Source organism: Vulpes lagopus, chromosome 19 (assembly GCF_018345385.1).
Source record: "Vulpes lagopus strain Blue_001 chromosome 19, ASM1834538v1, whole genome shotgun sequence".
Lineage (NCBI taxonomy): Eukaryota > Metazoa > Chordata > Mammalia > Carnivora > Canidae > Vulpes > Vulpes lagopus.
In genome coordinates, this window is record NC_054842.1 from 28,621,598 (window position 1) to 28,645,822 (window position 24,225).

The 24,225-nt window shown below is 38.5% G+C and overlaps 1 protein-coding gene and 1 long non-coding RNA gene across 3 annotated transcripts in view; both read right to left on the reverse strand.

Annotated features, from left to right (window-relative positions):
- The window catches only part of PIK3R4 (phosphoinositide-3-kinase regulatory subunit 4), a 71,291-nt gene extending 58,553 nt beyond the window's left edge, over window positions 1-12,738 (reverse strand). Inside the window, exons 1-4 of one of the 2 annotated variants that reach the window (XM_041734087.1) lie at window positions 12,226-12,738; window positions 10,411-11,187; window positions 2,764-2,897; window positions 301-883 (exon numbers count right to left, since the gene is read on the reverse strand). In XM_041734087.1, the coding sequence (XP_041590021.1) occupies window positions 301-883; window positions 2,764-2,897; window positions 10,411-11,143 (1,450 nt within the window). In that variant the 5' untranslated portion in view covers window positions 11,144-11,187; window positions 12,226-12,738. Of the gene's footprint in view, window positions 1-300; window positions 884-2,763; window positions 2,898-10,410; window positions 11,191-12,225 lie in introns of both variants that reach the window. The other variant, XM_041734088.1, reaches the window with a different exon arrangement.
- Window positions 12,739-14,818: 2,080 nt separating this feature from the next.
- On the reverse strand, window positions 14,819-15,264 carry LOC121478672. The gene is made up of 2 exons (XR_005984572.1): window positions 15,175-15,264; window positions 14,819-14,967 (listed from the first exon to the last, which is right to left on the reverse strand). It is a non-coding gene; the product is annotated as an uncharacterized LOC121478672 (long non-coding RNA).
- Between the last annotated feature and the right edge of the window lie 8,961 nt (window positions 15,265-24,225).

Below are 24,225 nucleotides of genomic sequence, written 5' to 3' on the forward strand. Positions count from 1 at the left end.
AAATCAGAATATACTTGTAAACATGAGTCTCACTCCAAATTAAATGTAGTATAACCAGTATAATTACAGACTTCTCTATTAAATGCTTTCCACTTGGTAATTCTAATCGCTTCAAAATGAGTACAACCAAAAGCTGAGTCCCAGGCACAGATTAGCTACAAAAATTATTAAGATGTACCCAAAAAAGTTCAAGGACCACAATTCACTATTGAATTCCCAAAGAAATCAGAGAAACAAGAGGTTTTATAGCCACTAACTTCAAAACTCCGAGTGGCTATGATTTGGACAATAAGCTCTTACCAGCATAGGCTAGTCTAACAATAGTAGCATCATCTTGGGCTAAGTGGGCTATGCCTGGAAGGATATATTCCGGGTATATATTGACATCATTGCGAGGAACCTCTTTGACAAGAGCAAGAACTTTAGTCAACGTCCTCAAGGCTTCAGCCCTCACTCTAGGAACAGAGTCATTGCTGAAATGCAAAAGATATGGAGTAATACGATCCAAAAGAATTTCTACACTTAATCTTGGGGCCAAATGGAGAATAAGTTCCAAAGCAGCAAGTTTGGAATCACAGTATTTAAGGGTCTGCAGACAGGACGTTATAACAGACACCAAGATAACCAGCCCATTTTCCTTAGGCTCTCCTTCTGCTTTTTCTGGCAGATCATGTCCACAGAGATTGTGAATAATGTTGCCCAAATCCTTCCGTATAACCAGAATGCGCTCATCTGCAGAAAGAAAGGTTTCCTTGGCAAACTGGGCCATGTAGGGCTGAAGGAATGTGTAAAATATTTCAGGAAAGGCATTGCCACGCTGCTGCTTTAGGTAATCTTCTGCCCCTAAACGTTTATCTGGCTCACGGTGAATCATCTGAGTTACCTACACCAAGGGGAGAAAAGGAGTAAAAAATAGATTTGAGAACAGCAGATTAAATCAGATGAAAGCTACAAGGGCAACTTACACATGACATAAAGGATTTTGCGGTAACTGTGACTCTCCTCAATCTTCACCTTTCAAAATACTTTCAGAACTTGACCACAATATGTGACTCTACTACTGTCCTACAAAGCAACAGGAAATTATACAGTAATGTATTACAGATGGCCCAAGCACATCAACAGGAGATATACCATGATGTTCAGCAGTCCCCATTTAAGACAGGGGAGTAATACATCACTGCCCACAACTCAAGGATTCTTAAACATTTTTGAGCAGGTAATACTGCTGATAATCTGAGGAAAACCAGGGGATATTCTCCAGAAAAAACTGGGTGCATAAAATTTTTACATATAAAATTACACACAATTCTGAAGAGAATCCAGAACCACTAAAATCTATTTATATATCAGTTCTGATTTAGAGCCTTAATACCACAAATCCAAGGGAATACATGGTTTAAGCATAGTTCTAGGATCTAGTCAAAAAGGGAATTAGTGGTCTAAACTTTTAAAGTACTATAAGAGGTGTTAAATCCTACAAACCCTAAAAACGATACACTTAATTTGGATTTATCATGTTTTCTGGTATCTTAGGGAAGTAATTTTCTTTCAACAGAGCATAGTTTAATTTTTCTTAGATCCTCAGAGTGAATCATTATTTAAATACTTAAAATATCATAAAAATATATGATTTTTTTAGCTTTTTGAGCTTTCTGTTTACATTGAACTTGCAGGGAATCAAATACACTATAGCATTGAACTTGCAGGGAATCAAATGCACTATAAATATCAGGAAAAGTGATTTAAGTATAATTCCTTTTACATTCAGATTAAGCCTTAAAGATTTGTGAAATTCACTCCTTTCAGAGTTAAGAAAACACAGGCCCAAGTTCATGAAGTCACTTAGCCAATGTAACATGACAAATGAGTGCCATATCCAAAGAGAGAACAGCCAGGTATACCAACTCTTAATCCAGGCACTGTTCATTGAAAATGAGCTAACTTGGCTTCCTTTAAAACATCCTATTTTTTAATACTTGCCATTTGTAAGAGAAATTAAAATGTATTCTGTATTTCCTTACTTTGCTACAGAGTATTTTAATATACTATACTTTTCCATGACTGGGCCTCATCATCATTACAAGCCATCAGTTACTGTATTGGTGGACTTAATAAAGATCCCCTCAAACACTAAGGTGGACAAATCGGCTTATATGACCTCCCACAGGATTCCTCATATCTCTTCTGCTATACTAATTAGTGATTCTATAGCCTTCCCTTCCAGAACAGCCTTAAGAGAGACATACCAGGCAAGGTATTTCTATATGAAATGGCCCTATACTAATGCATTACATTCACACTGATGTTTCCCAGCTTTCATTTTATATATATGTCTTCTTCAAATCTTACTAGCGAGCTCTATCGGACAACATCTCTAAACCTCCGGCACCTCCTTACTTCCTTCCAAATCTATCCAAAGCAGAGCTGAAGATGTGTGTGTGTGTGTGTGTGTGTGTGTGTGACTGTGAGTATAAAATTGTGTTTTATATACATACAAAACTTAGTCAAATGAGCTCTGCCTGAAAAGGTGGAAAATACTGTACATTTCTCCCTAACAAAGTAAATTAAAGTAAATAAAAATAAGCTGTTCATAATAGTCTATGGAGCTTTATTGCTCTGCTACATTGCTCTCTTTGGCAGCACATATACTAAAATTTATTGCTTTGTTCCAAGTTCATAAAATTCCAGAGAGCTGTCTAATGCAAAAGTCAGAACATAATTCTATTAAAACCAAATGGAGAATACTTGTAGCATAGTTACCAATTCTCTGATACTGCGATCTTCAATTTTATTTAGCACTTGTTCCGGGAAAAACTGTCCATTTCTATAAGCGAGAAGTTGAGAGAGATCAAACAGTGGTACACCTTCTGTAAAAAGTTCAGCTATAACACAACCTAGAAAATAAAAGATATAATTCCATTAAACATGCAAAATATCTCTAATACAGTACAAGAATTCAGAGAATTCACAAAACTCAAAATGAAAAACCCAAAGTAAACTGAATTAAAAATATTAATGCAACATACAACTACAATCAAGCAAGACGGGGAAAATGTCTATTGCCCTGTCATCAGTTACTGAAAGTGTAAAGCCAAAAGAAGCTCACTGAATTTTTCTCCATCTTAAAAAAAATCAAATAAAATTACTTCCTGGTTGTCTAATTTAAAATGAATATGTTTGTATATACGGGAGCCCAGGTGGCTCAGCAGTTTAGTGCCGCCTTCAGCCCAGGGCGTGATCCTGGAGACCCGGGATCAAGTCCCACGTTCGGGCTCCCTGCATGGAGCTTGCTTCTCCCTCTGCTTGTGTCTCTGCCTCTCTGTCTCTCTCTCTGTGTATGTGTGACTATCATAAATAAATAAAAATTTAAAAAAATACAATTTAAGAAAAAAAGAATATGTTTGTATATAATATATACATACATATATTTAGAGATAAATAGATTACAAGCCACAAGAAATATAATACTTTTTTAAAGTATGGCCTTATTTTAGACCTTAAGTTCATAAGGAACTGAGAAGTCATATCTGACAACTCATTTATTGATCATCAAAGTTATTAGGTATCTACCATATACATACTAGACACTAGCAGCACACAGAATAGATAAAACCCTTGCCCTCATGAAGCTTTCATTCTAGGTAGACATAAAATAAGCCAGTGAACAAACATGTGAGGAGTGCTACAAAGTACAGGTGTAAGACTAGAGAGGGAAGGAAAAATAACCCAATCATTTTGCACTTACATAATCTTCAAACAAGGAATGGAAAAAAATCTACCTACATTCCCAAAAGGACAAAGCAGTTTCACTGAATCATTATATGACTTGCATTTCACAAGTTTTTTGTTTTGTTTTGTTTTTAAAGAGCCTGCACATGCATACAGGGAAGGAGATGGCAGAGAGAGTGAAATAATCTTAAGCAGGCTCCACACTCAGTGTTTAGCCTCATGTAGGGCTCGATCTCATAACTCAGAGATCATGACCTGGGCTGAAATTGAGAGTTACTCAACCAAGAGCCACCCAAGCACCCTTGCATTTCACAAGTCTTAAAGAGATCCTTAAATAACCTTAGCACACAGCCTCTCCATTTCCTGGTCCCTCTACCTAGACTGCTACTCCTCCAAATATTCACCTGACTTATACCTCCACCTCCTTCAGATCTTTCATCAAATGTCATTTAAAATATTAGCAATAAGAAAACTATGCAGTTTAAAACTGCAAGCCCCACCACAACTACCCCTTACTTACCTGGCATGTCCCTTTTCCCTTTCCCTTTTCCCACAGCACCAACACCCAAATTAAATATATTATGTATTTATTTTATTGTCTTGTATACCCACTAGAATGCAAAATCCATGAGGAAGGATTTTCTGCTACTTCACTCATTAAAAAACTTCCAGGAACTAAAACAGTTCCTGACACATAATAAACACTCAATAAATTTCTTAAATTAATTTCTACCTATATAGTGTCAAGTTTCAGAATAAGAGACTTAAAAGAGCTATTAAAAACACCATACCCAAGAAGAAAAATAGAATATCAGACAAACACTACAAACCAACCAGATCTAATACAGACATCAAAAGAACACTCCACCCAAAATCAGCAGCAGAATACAAATTCTTCTCAGGTACACTGAACACTCTTCAGGTTAGACCATATGCTAGGCCATAAGACAAGCCTCAGTAAGTTTAAAATGACTGAAATCATACAAATCGTGTTCTTCAAACTTCAATGGAATGAAATAAGAAATAATAGAAAACAGCTTGAAAAATTCACAAATATGTAGAAACAACACACTCCTAAATAACCAACTGATCAAAGGGAAATTAGAAACATACTTCGTGATGAATAAAAATTAAAACACAACATAAAAAACACATAGAACGCAACAAAGACAGTGTTTAGAGGAAATGTGTACCTATAAACACCTATATCATAAAAGAGTGCAGAACAACCTAACCTTAACCTTAAGAAACAAGAAAAGTAAACTAAAACCAAAGCATACAGAAGAAAAGGAATAATTAAGACTGGCATGGAAATTTGTGAAGTAGAGAATAAAACACAATAGAGAACACTGACAAAATCAAAGGTTGGTGCTTTGAAAAGCTCAACAAATTGACAGACTCCTACTAAGAAGATAGATGTCACAAACTACTAAAATCAGTTATGAAAAGGGGACATACTACCAACCTTACAGAAATGAAAAAGCACTATATTTTAAACAATTGTATGTCAACAAATTAGATAGCCTAAATGAAATGGACAGATTCCTGGAAAGATACAGACTACCAAAGCAGACTTAAAAAGAAACAGAAAATCTGAACAGACCTTAAAAGTAAAGAAATTGGATTAATAATAAACATTCCACAAAAGAAAAACCTAAGACAAGATGCCTTAACAGTCTTTTAAATGTTAAAATACTTATCCATCTTTCACAAATTGTCCTGAAGAAAAAGAGGGAACACTTCCCATCCTTCACAAATTGTCCCAAAGAAACAGAAGAGGGAACACTTCCCAACTCATTCAGACAAAAACATCACAAAAAAACTATAGACCAATGTTCCTGATGAATATAGACACAAAAATACTCCAAAAAATACTAGCAAACTGGGTGTAGGAATTAAGAAGTCTGTATCAAGGGCAGCCCGGGTAGCTCAGCGGTTTAGCGCTGTCTTGAGCCCAGGGCCTGATCCTAGAGACCAGGATCGAGTCCCACGTCAGGCTCCCTGCATGGAGCCTGCTTCTCCCTCTGCCTGTGTCTCTGCCTCTCTCTCTCTCTCTCTGTGACTATCATAAATAAATAAATAAAAATTTAAAAAAATAATAATAATAAATAAAAATAAAAAAAACAAAAGGTAACTACAGAGGGGACAATCAGGCAAGACCTTAATCAAAATTAACATCACCAACAAACACCATTTTGTCTCTAAATGTGATACTGTGAAGATGCATTTTCATATATACAGTACACTGAGAATGAATAACCTGAATCTAATCAAAAGGAAAAACCAAACCCCAAAAGGTGTACATTCTATAAAAAACAAAAGGGTGGAGTGAGCTGCGTGAGCACATTCGTGTGTGCGCGTACATACACACACAATGCAGGTAAAAGCCAGTGAAAACTGAGTAAGTTCTATATCTAGTTAAGAGTAATGCTACAATGTCAATTCCTGATTTTGATGTGGTATTGGTCATATATCACTAGTGCGGAAGCTGAGAAGTATTCTTCATTATTTTTGCAACTTCTATCATTTAAAATAAAAGGTATAAAAACAATTTTTTAAGGATTTTATCTGAGAGAGAGAGTGAGCATGAACAGGAGGAGAGGCAGAGGGAGAGAAAAAGAGAAGGAAGAATCTCCACTGAGTAGGGAGCCCAATGCAGGGCTCAATACCTGGCCCCTGGGATCATGACCTCAGCTGAAGGCAGGCACTTAACCGACTGAGCCACCCTGGCACCCCATAAAAATAATTTTTAAAAATTTAAAAGAAGAGGTATTCCTCAAAAAAAAATCAACGTCATGGTGACAAAAAAAAAAAAAAAGCTGTAAAGATGTTTCACATCAAAGGAAGCTAAAGAGACATGACAACTAAATGCAATATCAAACCCTAGACTAGCTTCTGTCTTGGAGCAGTTAAAATGCAAAAAGGGGACATTATTTGGTCAAAAACAAAATCAGGATTAAAATTATAAATTATTTTATCCATGTTAAATTTGCTGCAGTTGATAACTTCAACAATACAATTATGCAAGTGTTATGTAAGAGACTAGGTAGGATCTTATGAAATACATACAGAAGTATTTAGAGGTGAAGGGCCATGATATATGTAACTTATTCAGGAAAAAATCATGGGGGGTAGGGCAGTGTGCAAAAAATGTACAAGTGATAAAGTAGAGCAAAATGTTAACAAGTGAATCCGGGGATTCTCTTCTACAAGTTTTTACAGTTTATAAGTTTGAAATAATTTCCAAGTAAAAAGTCAGATAGAAACATAGCTACATTTGAGTATTTACAAGTAAATGGGGGTTGTTATGGATTGAATTGTGTCTCTACCTCCCCAAAATTCATATGTTTAAGTCTTACCACCCAGTTCCTGTAACCTTAAATACAGGTAATAGGGCCTTTAAAAAGTTAAAATTAAATGAGGTCATAAGTCCATTATGACTAGTGTCCATAGAAGGAGCACCAAGGAAGAGGCCGAGTACATAGCGAGAAAGTGGCCATCTGCAACCCAAAGAGGCTTAAAAAGAAATCAATACTGCTGGCACCTTAATCTTGGACTTCCAGCCTCTAGAACAGAGGAAAAATAAATTTTTGTTTAAGCTGCCAAGTCTGGGACATTGTGTCATGGCAGCCCTAGCAAACTAATACAGAGGTGAATACGGGACTTTTTCTTGCGACTTTTAGAATGCTGTTGTGAAAAAGGTGTTATTACATGGTATCTCCCTATGGAACAAATTGTTCAAGGTCTCTTCATCAATACTAAGTCCTTATAACTCAGATATCAGCTCAAATGTTACATTCTCAGAGGTCTTCTCTGATCATTTTACCTAGAGTTGTCTCCTACCAACCTTTGCCATAACATGTAAAAGCCATAACTCTTTGTCACAGCAGTTAACACTGAAGAAAATTAATTTCTTTACTTATTCTTTTTCTACTCCACTAGAATATAAGCTCCTTGAGGGCAAAAACTGTCAGTCTTGTTCAGAGCTGTACTCCCAACACGTATAGAGCAGTGTCTCATATATAATGGACAGATAAAATTCAAATATTTGTCAAGTAATGAGTGAAAGATCTCCAGGAAAAAGGCTGTGCACACTTACACGACCAGAAAGAAAATATATACACTTCTCCAAAACCAGCAGCCAGGAATCATGGATATGCATCAAGATGGAGAAAAGTAACATTCAAAACCCAAAGAGCCTACATCAAATCTTAGGAGCAGTGCGACAGGGACAGATCCCACCCACCTCTAAAAAAAAAAGAAAAGAAAGAAAAGAAAGAAAGAGCCTATCTTCACCCAAAACAGTGTAGGACTCTAGTATGGAAATAATAAATGCTGAGTAAGAAGTTTATGGAACTATAACGTACACAGAAAAGATAAATATATACTTTTCGTTGACTCTTGAAATTTTAAAACTCTAACAAACTTCCAGTTATACATAAGTCACAAGGATGTAATAAATTATATGCCAGTGATACCCCAAGTATTTACTTGGCAATTTTCTTCTTAAAAGAAAAAAGCCTAAAATCATCTTGAGGTTAAAAAGTGATCACATTTCTAAGCTAAGGGAATCCTACTGACAAAATAGTAATTTTAAAAGTAAAAATGGTTTGCCAAAAATTTAGATACATTCACTGATCAAAAAAGTTGGGACTCTGATGGATTACATTTCTAGTCTTGTTATACTCACAGCCTGGAGGCTAACCCTAGCTTATCAAAAACAACCCTCAGTATTATCTTGGGACACACATTAGTGAGCTGAATGGGCCAGAAGAGGTTATGAACAATGCTTGTTGATTCCAATGAAATACACTTCTTCATTAATTATTTTTCTAAAATAATCTAAAATATAGCTGCCCAGTATATATTTTCTTTGCAGCAAACCTACAGATGGTAAAACCTTTGTGAAATTTATGAAAAATGGCACTGATGCAGAGTTCACAAGGTATTCCTCCAGATACTATTTTCAGCCCACTTCTTTTCCCAAAATTTCATAGACAATCTAGAATCCGTGGCCTGGCTTCAAGTGGTCTGTGTATATGAAATAATGTATATTAATGCATGACACTTTTCTTCTAGAGAAGGTGGCTACTGATTTCATCAAAGTCTTTAAGGGGATCTCAAAAAAGCTTAAGAATGACTTCTTCACAAACTCTCCTGGGTTACAAACCCATTCCCTTGGCTACAATTACTACTTATTTCCTGGTAACTACCAAATCTCCACCTCTGTCCTAAATCTCTATGCACCAAACCTTTATAACCAACTGCCTGTTGCACATCTTCTCCTGGATATCCCCCAGACGCCTTCAACTCAACATATCTAATGAAGACTTCTTCATCTTCCCACCTCTTACCCATTCATCCTCCTATTTCTCCTATGTCAGTGACCATCATTGCCAATCCACCCCGTTTTCCAAGTCAGGGTGAAAGAAGTGCTCTTGACGTTACCTACCAATCAATTCTACCTATTAATTATCTCCGAAGTGTTATTTCTTCCACTCCCTCTCCAATTCTGTCACAACTTTCAGTCAGTCAGGGTCACATCTTATCTGGATGGTAAAAGTTTACTCCTAGCTGGTTTTCCCGCCTCCAAGGTAGCTCCCTGCAATCCACTCTCCATGCTACAGCATTTACTTAAAATAATACCTGATGCTGTCCCCATAGGCTAACATGGGCATGCCAGCCCATGATCTGAGGCTTGCTAACCTCACACTCTACACTCCATGTGCCAGATATAGTAAACTACTTAAAGTAGCCTAATAAATCAGTGCCTCATGATCTGGTCTTCATGTCTTTGTATAAGGAATACCCTCCGCCTGAAACAAGCTATCCTTGCCATAGCTAGCTTCCAATTATCTTTCAGGTTTGTTTAAAAATCATCCTTCCAGGGGCACCTGGGTGGCTGAGTCAGTTAAGTATCTAACAACGGGTTTCAGTTCAAGTCATGATCTCATGGGTCGTGAGACTGTGCTCCATGTCAGGCTCCCGGCCCAGCTGGGAGTCTGCTTAAAGATCCTGGCCCTCTGCCCCTTCCCCCCACTCACGCACATACAAGGACACTCTCTCTCTCTGAAATAAATCAATCTTTTAAAAAAAACCATCCTTCCAACAAAGAGGCCTTTCCTGATATTGCCTCTCTACCCATCAAACCACGGAGACAAATTTAAATATTTGTACGTTCCAATAACAACACCCAATGCTTATCACCACCACAGCAAATCACACTGCACTGAAATTGCTTTTTCAATATCATATCTATCTCCCCATTAAACATAAACACCTTGAAAAGAGAAACATAAGTGTCCATCTGTCTCCAGTGTTAAGACAGTGCCTTGGGGTGCCTGGCTGGCTCAGTGGGTAGAGCATGCAACTCTTGATCATGAGTCCTGAGTTTGAGCAGCACATTGGCGGTAGAGTTAACGTTAAGGGAAAAAAAAAGTGCCTGATACATACAGAAGAATTCAAATATTTCTTAAATATCTGAACAAATGAACCACTCTGTACTTCCTCGGCATGTAAACATATCCAATAAAAGACTGCTATATCTATCCGAATAGTGTCTGAGGTGTCAAGAAAATAACTTTTCAACATATGGGATTTTCTAAGAACTACATTTCAACGTTCCAGAGTTAAAATATATGCATATTTCCCCTTAGCAAACTTGATCAACTTGAATACCTGCTGAAAAGATATCCATTGCGCGCTTCAACTCTCCTCTTGTTCTCTGATTACTATTTAAGTCTACAAGTGGAGTTGAAGGATCCCTCATATATTCTAACTCAGTAGCAAACAATCCACCATCAACAAAACGTTCAGGAGCAATATAGCAAGTTCTCCTACGTGAAGTGTCAAAGAAATAGTTGAAATCTGCTGGGTTGTCCTCCGGAAGGTAAGTGGGCTTAAAACTTGCAAAATCGGTTAGAAGGACCCAATTCCAACTGGTGACCATAACATTCTCAGTCTTGATGTCCCCATGACGGACTCCAGATTTGTGTGCTTGGTCCACAGCTGTCAGGATCTGGAAAGCAATCCAACGCTTCTCAATGTTATTTAAGAAGGGACGGGTACTGATGCGATCATAGAGGTTGTCTCGCACATACTGCCTAAAGAGCATGGCTGCTTTCTCAGATGCTTTTTCCACTGCTTTCTGAAAAGGCAGACAGTTCTGTGCAGAATGAAGCCTGATTTTCAGTTCCTCCAGCTCTTGTTTATAGCTGGTTAAAGGCAATGTGGGATCCTGAATTGCAAAGACCTTCACAACCACCAGGCCTTCTCGGTGCTTCGCTCGAGCAACTTTAAAAAACCGAGTGCTTCCCAGGCTCTTATCATATTCAAAGTCATGGATATCTGAGAAATAACTCTCCACAGAAAGGATCTGGGAAGGAGCAATGCCAGCGAGCTGATTTCCCATAATGGCAGCAAGTACCTCTGTGTCAGTAAGTCAGGACAGAACACCTACTTAAAAAAAAAAAAAAAAAAAAAAACAAGAAGAAAAAGAAAAGATACAAGCAACGAAACATCATTATTTACATGCTCTCTTCCTAAAAGATAGATGTACCCTATTTCTCTTCCACGGCAAGCACTGTATCTAGTCTTCCAGGTAGCCTCTAAATTTTAGACACATTTATCTAAAAAGATCGTGTTATTTTATGTTGTCCTTTCCGGGAGCTGAACTATATTTAAATAGATCCCCCCTTCAATATTAAATTGGAAATGTTAGAATGTGTATTTTCTGCCGTTTATTTTTTTTTAATATTTTATTTATTTATTCATGATTTTCTGTCGTTTAAATTTAAAAATTAGGGATCCCTGGGTGGCTCAGCGGTTTGGCGCCTGCCTTCGGCCCAGGGTGTTATCCTGAAGTCCCGGATGCAGTCCCACATCAGGCTCCCTGCATGGAGCCTGCTTCTCCCTCCGCCTGTGTCTCTGCTTCTCTCTCTGTCTCTCATGAATAAATAAATAAAATCTTTAAAAAATAAAATAACAAAGTAAATTTAAAAATTAACGAGCCTTTACTGTGTGTTCAGCACTGTGCTTGGGGTTACGAGGATCCAAACAGTACTATATGACACAGTCTGTCCAAGAAGAACCCGTGGTCTGGGTGTGAGACACCAACACATTAAAAACTTAAAACGATTAAATAAATAAATACTAATAATTTAAAAATAAAAACTTAAAACTGACTAAAAATCGCCTGAATCGAATAGGTCACAACTCCTCAAAGATCAAGCTAAGACCCCCCCAAAAAATCAGTCACTCCTGGACCCTCCCATCCTAATTCCAGTGTGCTGGAATTCCAGGGTGCTAATTCTCACCAATTAACACACGGCATCGTGCAAAACAGGGAAGAAACCCTAGTGGAGAGGTCAAAGAAAAGTAAGTAAACCAAAATACCCACTGGCCAAACACAGCCCGGGGTTCTCCTGGCTCCTATCTTGCAGGAAATCTAAGACACACACACACACGCGACCATGCGCACATGTAAACATTTACCCCAGGACTCTGCAAAGTGTCACAAGTCGGTCCGTAGCTCACACTGAGGTCGGGACGGATCACTTCATGGCCCGGGCGGGGGAGTCAGCAGCCGGATGAGCCTCGGGCGAGACTTCCGCACGAGGGGTCTTCCTTCAAACGCGGGAGGTGGGACGCTGGGGGAGGGACGCCGAAAAGTCCCAGTTTCCAGAAACCAAGGTGGTCCGCAAGAGAGAAGTGGGAAAGTCCTCGGTGCCGCCGCAGAGGAACGAAGCCAAGCTGAGGGGATTCCACCGACACCCGCAGTTGCCCCCGCCAGTCCCCTCCTCTGCCCTGGGGGCCAGGCGCTCCCAGGCCTCGCCTCCGTGCCGCGCGGATCTCTGGACCCTCCAAGGCCTCTAGACCTCTGGAGAGCCTCACCACCCGGCGCGGAGGTGGGACGCGGGACGGAGCCGGAGGCTGCCAGCGCCAGGAAAACCACTTCTTCAGCAGATGCAGACACCGAGAACGCCGAACTCCCGGGAAAGCTGCCGGCTCTGACCTCACTTCCTGTTGCGGAGCGGAAGTGACGACGGGGCGAGGCTTAACAGGAAGAGAACGGGCGGCCCGGGAGTGGGTTGCTAGGAGACGAAGAAAAGGCGTGGCCTCACTCTGAGAACCTGGAGGAAGGAAATCAAACGTTCTGTCGATGTGTTCCCCACCGTGGTCTTCATTCTATCGTTCCCTGAACTCTGAGGCTTCTGACATCGCCAGGACAAAGTCAAGAATTCACAGGTTAAACAAAAAAAAAAAAGAATTCACAGGTTTAAAAATTAAAAATAAAATAAATAATTAAATACATAAAAAAGAATTCACAGGTTTATTTAAGAAAGTTAATATATCCCAGTTGAATTTTTTTAAGAGCGTTATTGAGATATAATTTACATACTATATACTACACATGTTTAAAACACACAACTCAATGGCCTTTTATATATTTACAGGGCGGTTCAATCGTCTCTATAATTTCATTTTGGAACATTTCCATTACCTCCAAAAAGAAATTTTGTGATTATAAGCAGTCACTCCCATACTTTCCCTTTCTCCTTCCCATCCCAGCCCTAGGCAATCACTAATCTGTTTTCTGTTTCTATAGACTTGCCTATTCTGTATATTTCACATATATGGTATGCAATATGTAGTCTTTGTGACTTTTTTCACCTCACATGTTTTTAAGGATTATCTCTGTTATAACTTGCATCAGTACTTACGTGTCTTCTTATTGCCAAATATTCTATCGTATAAAGATTCCACATTTTGTTTAGATTCCACATTTTGTTTATCCATTCATTAGTTGATGGTGTGTTGTGTCTACTTTTTGGTTATTATGAATAATGCTCCTGTGAACATTCCTGGAGAAGGCTTCATGTGGCCATGTGTTTTTTTCTCTAAGGTAAGCACATAGGAATGAATTAATGGAATCATATGGTAACTCTATGCTTAACAGATTGATAAACTTCCAGACTGTTTTCCAAAGTTACTGCACCATTTTACATTCCTACCAGCAATATATGAGGGTTCCATTTTCCGCATATGGTCACTGATTGTTGTTAGTTTCTATCTTTTATTATAGCCATCCTAGTGGGTGGCTAGAAATATCTCACTGTGGTTTTTATCTGCATTTTCATAATGACTAATGATGTTGTCAATCACTTTTTTGTGTGCTTATTGGCCACCATTCATGTATCTTCTTTAGAGAAATACCTATCCAAATCTTTTGCCCCTATTTTCATTGGGTTGCTTTGTCCTTTCATTATTGAGTTTTAAGAGTTCTTTACATATTCTGGATATAAGTCCCTTATCAGATTTGCAAATAATTTTTCTCTATGTTTTCACTTTCTTGGTGGCGTCCTTTGAAGTACAAAATATTTTAACACAAAGTTGAATTTTTTTATCACCCTGCAACAACCCCCCCCCCCTCCTTATTCCCCATCTCAGGAGTCAACATTAGCACCCACTGGATTCCTCAAACTACAAATTTAGAAGTCATTAAGTCATCCTTGACATCTTTTTACTCTCTCTCTCTTTCATCCACCCCCATTCAGTATCATCATCCTGATGATTCCATCTCCAAAATATGCCTTGAAGCCATCCACTGCCATCTCTTTAGGACATAGGCCAAGCCATCGTTGTTATGGTATCTAGATTTTGAAACCTACTCAAAAAAGGCATTGCCTACCCACAGAATTATTTTTTGTACTTTCCCCATGATTCCTCCTGGGTCTTTTATGACTTCATTTTGCATCCTTGAATTTCTGAAGTACAAATCCAACTTTATTCTTTCTCAAGAAGGATACTCAGGTATCCCAAAATGTTAATAAGTAATCCATTTTCTCCCCCACTTATTTGAAATATCATACTTACCGCATATAAATTTCCTATATGTATTTGGGTGGGTTTTCTACTAAACTTTCTGTTCTGTGCATTGAGTTGCCATTTAATTCACCTGCCAGTAATCGTTTTGTTTTAAGACTTTATTTACTTGAGGGCACCCCGGGTGGCTCAGCCTGCCTTCAGCCCAGGGCGTGATCCTTTTTTTTTTTTTTTCAATTAAAGATTTGATTTATTAAAAAAAAAAGATTTGATTTATTCAAGTACCCAAAAACATTCTACAATTAAAACTGTTATTAGATACTGCTTGTACTGTGCTATGGACCACGCACATACTGCCACACTGTTTTCAGAAGACTTGAAATGCCATTGATAGTTTTAAAAACTGTACACCTGGGATCCCTGGGTGGCGCAGCGGTTTAGCGCTTGCCTTTGGCCCAGGGCGCGATCCTGGAGACCCGGGATCGAATCCCACGTCGTGCTCCCGGTGCATGGAGCCTGTTTCTCCCTCTGCCTGTGTCTGTGCCTCTCTCTCTCTCTCTCTGTGACTATCATAAATAAATAAAAATTAAAAAAAATAAAAAAATAAAAACTGTACACCTGATGGAGAAATGAGGAAGATAATTTAATGTTTCATCCGGATCCAGAGGTGCATCAAATTAAACGACAGCTCCAATCAGCAAACAGGTGTTTCATGATGATATCCAAGAAATGGTTGGTGATGGACAATTCAGAAATGCTTCCCCAAAAGGCAGATGGTGTTTTAAAAAGTTTCAGATCACAACCCTTGCAGAAAACACTGATGCCCAACACACTGATTCTCGGTCCAGGAAACATGGGTCTTCTAGGTTCCACATGGCTGGAGACCTGGGATCGAGTCCCACGTCAGGCTCCCTGCATGGAGCCTGCTTCTCTCTCTCTCTCTCTCTCTCTCTCTCTGTGTGTGTGTGTGTGTGTGTGTGTCTGTCATGAATAAATAAATAAAAATCTTAATAAAAAAAAAAAAGACGTTATTTACTTGAGAGAGAGAGAAAGAGAGTACTTGCACAAGCAGGGGGAGGGGCAGACAGAAAGGGAGAAGCAGACTCTCCACTGAGCGGGGAGCCAATGCAGGGCTCAATCCCAGGACCCTGGACCATGACCCAAGCCGAAGGCAGTCACTTAACTGACTGAGCCACCCAGGTGCCCCAAGTACTGTTTTAATCATTGTAAAATGTTTTCATGTGTAATATGGCTACTGCTAGAGTAATCTTTTTAAACTACAACCATAATCATAAGGATTGTAATCATGTAATCATAAGGATGCTTTCCAGATTCTCTCCCTTGTTTTTAGGCTAAACTTAAAAATCCTTAGCTTGGGGATCCCTGGGTGGCTCAGGGGTTTGGCGCCTGCCTTCGGCCCAGGGCCTGATCCTGATCCTGGAGACCCGGGATCAAGTCCCACATCGGGTTTCCTGCATGGAGCCTTCTTCTCCCTCTGCCTGTCTCTCTGCCTCTCTCTCTGTGTGTCTCTCATGAATAAATAAAATCTTTAGAAAAAAGAAATCCTAAGCTTGGCCTACAAACCCCTGCATGATCTGACTCCTACCCAAACCCCTGCCATAACTAGCATCACTCATTGTCCCTCTCAGTCTCCCACAATGGCCTCACTTTGTTCCTAACCTGTCAAACTTCTCTCTACCTGTTGGCCTTCACATTTACTTTTTTCTCTATTTAGAACACCCTGTCCCCCACTCTATGTAGCAAAACTTGCTCTTCTTTCAAGTCCTAGATTAAGTGCCAATACTTCAGAAAGGTCTTTCCTAAAGTCTCCCCCCTCCCCACTATCATTATAAAATCTGATGGACATCAAAATTTTTCTTCATAGCACTTATTTTCACTGAAATTGTTTCATTTGGGGAAGGGGAGGTAACTATTTGTTTAATGTCTGTTTTCCCACCTGACCATCAACCCCATGAGGTCAGTGATTGTATAATTCTTTTTTTTTTTAAGATTTTATTTATTTATTCATGAGAGACACAGTGAGAAAGGCAGAGACACAGGCAGAGGGAGAAGCAGGCTCCCCACGGGGAGCCCGATGCAGGACTCAGGACTGGATCCCGAAACTCTGGGATCACGCCCTGAGCCCAAGGCAGATGCCCAACCACTGAGCCACCCAGGTGTTCCTGATTGTGTAATTTTTATTCACCAAGGAATCTTCAACAACTGGAATAGTATCTGACACACAGTAGACATTCAATAGATATTTGAATCAATAGATGTGGCCTTGTAAGGTTTGTGACCTATAGGGCCAAGATCATGAGTTCTAGGACTAAGAATACTGATAATATATAAGAATTTCTAACCACATTGGGTGCCTGGGTGTCTCAGTCAGTTGAGCATCCGGCTCTTGATTTCAGCTCAGGTCATAATCTCAGGGTCACAAGATCCAGCCCTGAGTCAAGCTTTGTGCTCAGTGAGGAGTCTGCTTGAGATTCTCTCTCTCTCCTTCTCCCTCCGCCCCTCTCCCTGCACACCTGAGCTCTCTCTCTCTCTTTTTCTCCCGTAAATAAATAAATAAATAAATAAAATTTTAGAAAAAAAGAATTGCTACATACAGTTATTTAGCAGATAGTATTTTAGGATTATGTCATATCTCAGATACTGAATACCATGTATGTAAGTGCTTTAAATGTCTCTTCAACAGAGAGCTTATGGTGTAGAAATGGGATAAATCTGTCTCAATTTAGATCACTCTTGCATTTTCCCCACATCTATATTTCCCCACGAGTACATTTTGTAAAGTAATTCATGAAATATTTTTCAATGTCTCTATACTCATGTCTATGTTTTTGTTTTTGTTTTTTCATTTTCTTTCTTCCCTTCCCCACCCCATTTTTAAATAGGAACCATGGCTGCTTGGGAGAATTTTTTAAAGGAATCTCACCTAGTCCTTTTGAGAGTATATTAAAAAATAAAATTTGCTTGCTACTGGTGGAGTAAAAGTAGAAACAGCTAGCAAAGACTCTTATATCCCCTGGTCAACAGCCTCTCAGCTGAATTGTGACAGTGATGGCTAACTGTCCCTTCCACAGAAAATAGATGTTTCAGGAAAGTAGCTGTACTAGAGGAATGCCCCACCCTTTGTATATAAGAGGGGCTAGTTGACTAGATCTCACTAGGAAACCTAAGTGGAAATTACATATCTCACTTCCAGGTCAAGGCAGCTAAGAAGTGAATGACCTTCTCTGTTCTCTTTTCCTTCAGCCTAGATGCAGAGACTTCAAAGACTTAGGTAATGCAGAGCCACCAGATGATAGAAGCCTGTGTTCTCAAATCACAGACTGAAGAAAGACCACCAGTTAAATAGGAACACCCACGTAGAACTTTTACATAAGTAAAAATAAACTCCTATGTGTTAAGCCAGTGAAATGTTGATCTCTATTTGCCGCAATAGATACTCTTAGTTTAACCAATACATTCATTTTCCAGATCTCTAACCTTCCTTACCTCTCCTGGCTATTCACCTCACCAGGACACTTCCAGTCCTATGAGGTGTCATGTGGACTCTGCAATCCTTGCATCCTAACAAAAAGGAGTAAAAGAAAATCCTAATAGTAAAATTTTCTTTCTTTTCTTTCTTTTTTTTTTTTTTTTTTTTTTTGTAGAAGATTGCCATCTAATAGATGTAAAGGGAATTATAAGAAATTACCATTTTGGGGCTCCTCAGTGGCTCAGGGTTGAGTGTCTGCCTTTGGCTCAGGTCGTGATCTTGGGGTCCTGGGATGGAGTCCCATGTCAGGCTCCATGCAGGGAGCCTGCTTCTCCCTCTGCCTGTGTCTCTGCCTCTCTCTCTCTGCCTCCCATGAATGAATAAATAAAATCTTAAAAAAAAAAGAAATTACCATTTTGTAACTGCAGTATAATAATTGGTTCCCACAAGGACTGTCAATAGATTCTATAATCATTGGGCTAAAGGGTATGGGGCAACAAGATAGACTTATGGTGTCCAAGAAATAGCTACAGTTTACTTCTACATTAGGAAGGGGGGGATGAATCTTTTATAATAGAAAATTCTGGCAGCAACACTTTAGCTAAGTGATCAAATTTAACATCAGTAATACTAGGACAAAGGTACTATGAGGCTCCTGATATAATGCAATGGACAGTACACAGTATCATCCATGAAGCATTCTTACCAAGATATTTAACCTGAATCTAATAAAGCCTCTAGACTTCACTGTCCAATACGATAGCCACTGGTCATATCTGAATATTGAGCACCTAAAATGTGGCTACTTCAAATTGAGATGTGTTGTAAGTGTATTAAAAAACACACCGGATTTAAGAACTTAGCACAAAAAAAAGTTGAAGAAAGTCTCATTGATACCTTTTTAACGTTGACTATGTGTTAAAATTATATTTTAGATATATTGTGTTAAAACTTAAATATCGGGATCCCTGGGTGGCGCAGCGGTTTAGTGCCTGCCTTTGGCCCAGGGCGTGATCCTGGAGACCCGGGATCGAATCCCACGTTGGGCTCCTGGTGCATGGAGCCTACATCTCCCTCTGCCTGTGTCTCTGCCTCTCTCTCTCTCTCTCTCTCTGTGACTATCATAAATAAATTTTTTTAAAAAATTAAAAAAATTTAAATATCTTATTAAAGTTAAACTTTTCTTTTTCTTTCTTTCCTTTTTTTTTTCTTTTTTTTTTTTTTTTACTTTTTAAAATGTGGCTACCAAGGGTCAGCTGAGTGGCTCCGTAGGTTTAGTGTCTATCTTCAGCTCAGGTCATGATCACAGGGTCCTGGGATTTATCCCTGCATGGGGCTCCCTGCTCACTAGGGGAGTCTGCTTCTCCCTCTCCCTCTGCCTCTGCTTGTGTGTTCTGTCTCATGCTCACTTTCTCTCTCAAATAAATAAATCAAATCTTTAAAAAACAACAAATAAAATGTGGCTACCAGATAATTTTAAAATTATATAAGTGGGTCATGCTATATTTCTATTCGATAGCCCTTCTCCTGACCTAACTTCCATTTATAAAAAAGAAAAGAGAGGAATAATTTAAGCAATACCAACAGGAAACAATTTGACAAACCCAGATAATGGAACATTAGCTCAGATTCTTCAAAAAGTCAATACTGTGAAAAAAAAAAAAAAAACGGAGAGACTTTTCTCAAGTAAAAGACTCTAAACAGACATAAAATTCAAATACAATGCACAAACTTCAATCCAATCCAGAATTAGAAAAAGCTAGGCAAGGTATCTTGTGCATATTTGGGGCAATTTGAATATGGAATGAGTATTTCAGAGTAAAAGGCATAGCAGAAAATGTTGTTAAAACTGGTAATTATTTCATTCTGCTATTGCTTCTCTGTATCTTATTTAAAAACACCTAAGCACTCCAATAAAAAAATACAAAAAATAATAAATAAATAAATAAATAAATAAATAAATAAACAAAAACACCTAAGCTTCCTGACCTATAGCTATTTCTTACTATGTAAGGGATTGATGGAGAAGAGAGAGCTAGCCTCTAGTTACCTTCAAATGTATAACCTTAGGTGAAACTTCATTCTTGAATAAATAGGAAAGCAAAGGCTAAGGAAAGTTTTTAAAAGAAGATGTTAGTTGTAGGAAAACATTAAATAATTTTAACAATAGTAAGTGCTATGAAGAAAAAGTACAATGTATGTGAGACTATATAATGGGGGGTGAGGGAGGGTGCATTCAGGGAAGACCTTCCCGAACTGTTGGCACTTAATCTGGGACTTGAAAGATGAGTAAATTTCGGCTACAAAAAGAGTAAGGGAAAAAGTCTTGTAAGCAAAGGGAAGAGTTAATGTGAAGGCCTTCTGGTGGAGAGCAGTTTGACAGATTAGGAACAAAGAGGGGGCTGAGAGGGATAGTGAGTGGTGGGGGATAAGGGCAAACAGAATCCATCTAGGAGTACCTACCATTCCTCTGCCATTTTTTCTCCACTTCTACTCCTCTACCAATTCTCTCTATCAAAGGATTTGAACTGACTTTACAAAATTAAGTCCAGACGATAAAAATGGAAACAATAAAGAGTTATTAAAAAGAACAAAGAAATAGTACTTGGAATTAGTGAATTGAACTTCAAATGAATTTGCAATTTATCTTTGAAATTGCAGCAACTAATCCCCAAAAGTAAATTTGTCATTTACATAGTTTCCATTGTCTGGTAAAGAAGTATTAATTAATATAGGAAAAAAACAACTTTTTCCCTAGACCAACTTCAAGGTGGGATTTTTTTCCTTTGAACCTTTGTAGAAAAGACATATATTATGATGTTAAGTAGGTATCAAGAGCAGAGTTTTTCTATAGAGTTAAGTAAATGGTTCATCAAATATTGTGCCTACCAGTTGAGACTGATTCAACTTGCTCAGAGCTTCCTGTTTTTCTAGCTACTTGATCTCCATCTAACTTCCCTTTTTAAGTGACTTTTTCCAGTTCTGTGGCTTTAAATATCATAATACTGATAACGTTATTTTTTTTTTCTCTCAGACCCTTACTTGGCCCCTGAGCTCATATATTCAAATTCCATTTGACTTCAGCTGAGGGTGTGATCCTGGATTCCCTGGATTGGGTCCCCCATCAGGCTCCCTGCTTGGAGCCTGCTTCTCCCTCTGCCTGTGTCTCTGCCTCTCTCTCTTTCTCTCTCTCTCTAATAAATAAATAAAATCTTTAAATAAATAAATAAATAGCTACCACTGGAGGGAGCTAAGATGGTGGCGGCATAGTAGGAGGATCCTAGGCTTACCTCATCTCTTGAACACAACTAGATAAAATCAAACCATTCTAAATACCCAAGAAATCCATCTGAGGACTGACAGAACAAACTAGAGGGCAAGAAGGGGCCACTTCGAGGAGGTAGAAAGTTCAGAGACATGATTAAGGGGAGAAATGGATCAGTGCTGCAATGGGGTGGGAACCCTGATCACAGAGAGAGGTAAGAGAGAGTGGAGTGCACGGGAATACATACAAGGAGAAGAGAACACTTCCCCAAAGCCTTTGGCTGGGAAAAATGAGAGGGGCTGATTTTTGTGAGTTTTTGCAACCAGTGGGGCTCAAAGACTAGAATTTTAGGGATGTGTGGTCTTGACTGGAAGAGAAGGTTTACTTGAGGAAATGATAGCTGAAAACTTCCCTAATCTGGGGGAAAAACAGACATATAAATCTACCCAGGAGGCATAGAAAAGTCCCATCAAAATCAACAAAAGCAAGCCAACACCAAGACATATTGTAGTTAAATTTGTAAAAGACAGTGATAAAGAACAAATCCTAAAGCAGAGAGACAAAACAAGTCCCTAACTTACAAGGGAAGACTCATAAGGCTAGTTACAGATCTCTCCATAGAAACATGGCAAGCCAGAAGGCAGTGATGTGATATAGTCAACATGCTGAATGGGAAAAATCTGCAGCCAAAAATACCCAGCAAGGCTATCATTCAGAATAGAGGGAGAGATAAAGAGTTTCCTAGACAACCAAAAACTAAAGGAGTTTGTGACTACTAAACCAGCCCTACCAGAAATATTAAAGGGGACCCTTTGAATGAAAAGGAAAGAGCAAAAGTGACAAAGACAGAAAGGACTGGAGAAAACCTCCATGAATAATAACAAAACAAGTAATAAAATGGCACTAAATGCATATTTATCAATAATTACTCTGAAAGTAAATGGTCTAAAAATTACAATCAAAAGACATAGGGTACCAGAATGGATTTTAAAAAAATAATAAGACCCATTGATATGCTGCCTACAAGAAACTCATGTTAGCCCTAAAAACATCTGCGGATTGAAAGTGAGGGGATGAGGAAACATCTACCATTCAAGTGGACATCAAAAGAAAGACAAGCTAGATTTTAAACCAAAGGCCGTAACTAATGATGAAAAGGACACTATATCATAATAAAGGGGACTATCGCTGAGTGAAATAAGTCAATCGGAGAAGGACAAACAGTGTATGTTCTCATTCATTTGGGGAATATAAATAATAGTGAAAGGGAATATAAAGGAAGGGAGAAGAAATGTTGGGAAATATCAGGAAGGGAGACAGAACATAAAGACTCCTAACTCGGGGAAACGAACTAGGGGTGGTGGTAGGGGGGAGGAGGGCGGGTGTTGGAGGGGAATGGGTGACGGGCACTGAGGTGGACACTTGACGGGATGAGCACTGGGTGTTTTTCTGTATGTTGGTAAATTGAACACCAATAAAAATTAATTAAAAAAAATAAAAAAATAAAAAAAAATAAAGGGGACTATCCAACAAGATGTAACTACTGTAAATATTTATACCCCAACTTGGAAGCACCCAAGTATATATATAACAGTTAATAGGGCAGCCTGGGTGGCTCAGCGGTTTAGCACCGCCTTCAGCCCAGGGCATGATCCTGGAGACCCGGGATTGAGTCCCACGTCGGGCTCCCTGCATGGAGCCTGCTTCTCCCTCTGCCTGTGTCTCTACCTCTCTCTCTGTGTGTCTCTCCTGAATAAATAAATAAAATCTTAAAAAAAAAAAAAACAATGAATAACAAACATAAAGGAACTCACTGATAATAGCACAATAATAGTAGGGGACTTTCACATCCCACTTATAGCAATAGACAGATAATCTTAGCATAAAATCAATAAGGAAACAATGGCTTTGAATGACACACTTGGACCAAAAGGACTTAAAAGATATAGTCAGAACACTTCATCCCAAAGCAGCAGAATGCACATTTTCCAGAATAGATCATATACTAGGTCACAAATCAGGCCTCAGCAAGTACAAAAGGACTGAGATCATACCATGCATATTTTCTGACCTCAATGCTATTAAACTTGAAGTCAATCACAAGAAAAAATTTGAAAAGACCACAAATACATGGTTTTAAACAATATGCTACTAAAAAATGAATGGGTCAATAAGGAAATTAAAGAAGAATTTAAAGATACATGGAAACAAATGAAAATGAAAACATGACAGTCCAAAACCTTTTGGATGCAGCAAAGCTGGGCCTAAGAGCAAAGAGTATTGCAATACAGGCCTATCTTGCAAAGCTAGAAAAATATCAAATAAGCAATCTAACCTTAGACCTAGAGAAGCTAGAAAAGTAACAACAAATGAAGCCTAAAGCCAGGAGAAGAAGGGAAATCCTAAAGATTAGAGTGAAAAATAGAGAATCTAGAAACTAAAGAAAACAAAAAACAGTAGATCAATGAATTTTTTTTTTGAAAAAATTAATAAAACTGATAAGCCCCTAGCCAGATTTATCAAAAAGAGAAAGAACCCAAGTAAATAAAATACAAATGAGATGGAGAAATAACAACCAACACCACAGAAATACAAATAATTAGAGGAGAATATTATGAAAAATTACATACCAACAAATCAATCTGGAAGAAATGGATAAATTCCTAGAAACATATAAACTACCAAAACTGAAACAGGAAGAAATAGAAAACTTGAATCGACTGATAACCAGCAAAGAAATTAAATCAGTAATCAAAAATCTCCCAATAAACAAAATTCCAGAGCCAGATGGCTTCACAGGAGAATTCAACTAGACATTTAAAGAAGAGTTAATACTTCTTCTTTTCAACTGTTCCAAAAAATAGAAATGGAAGGAAAACTTCCAAATTCACTCTGTGAGGCCAGCATTATCCTG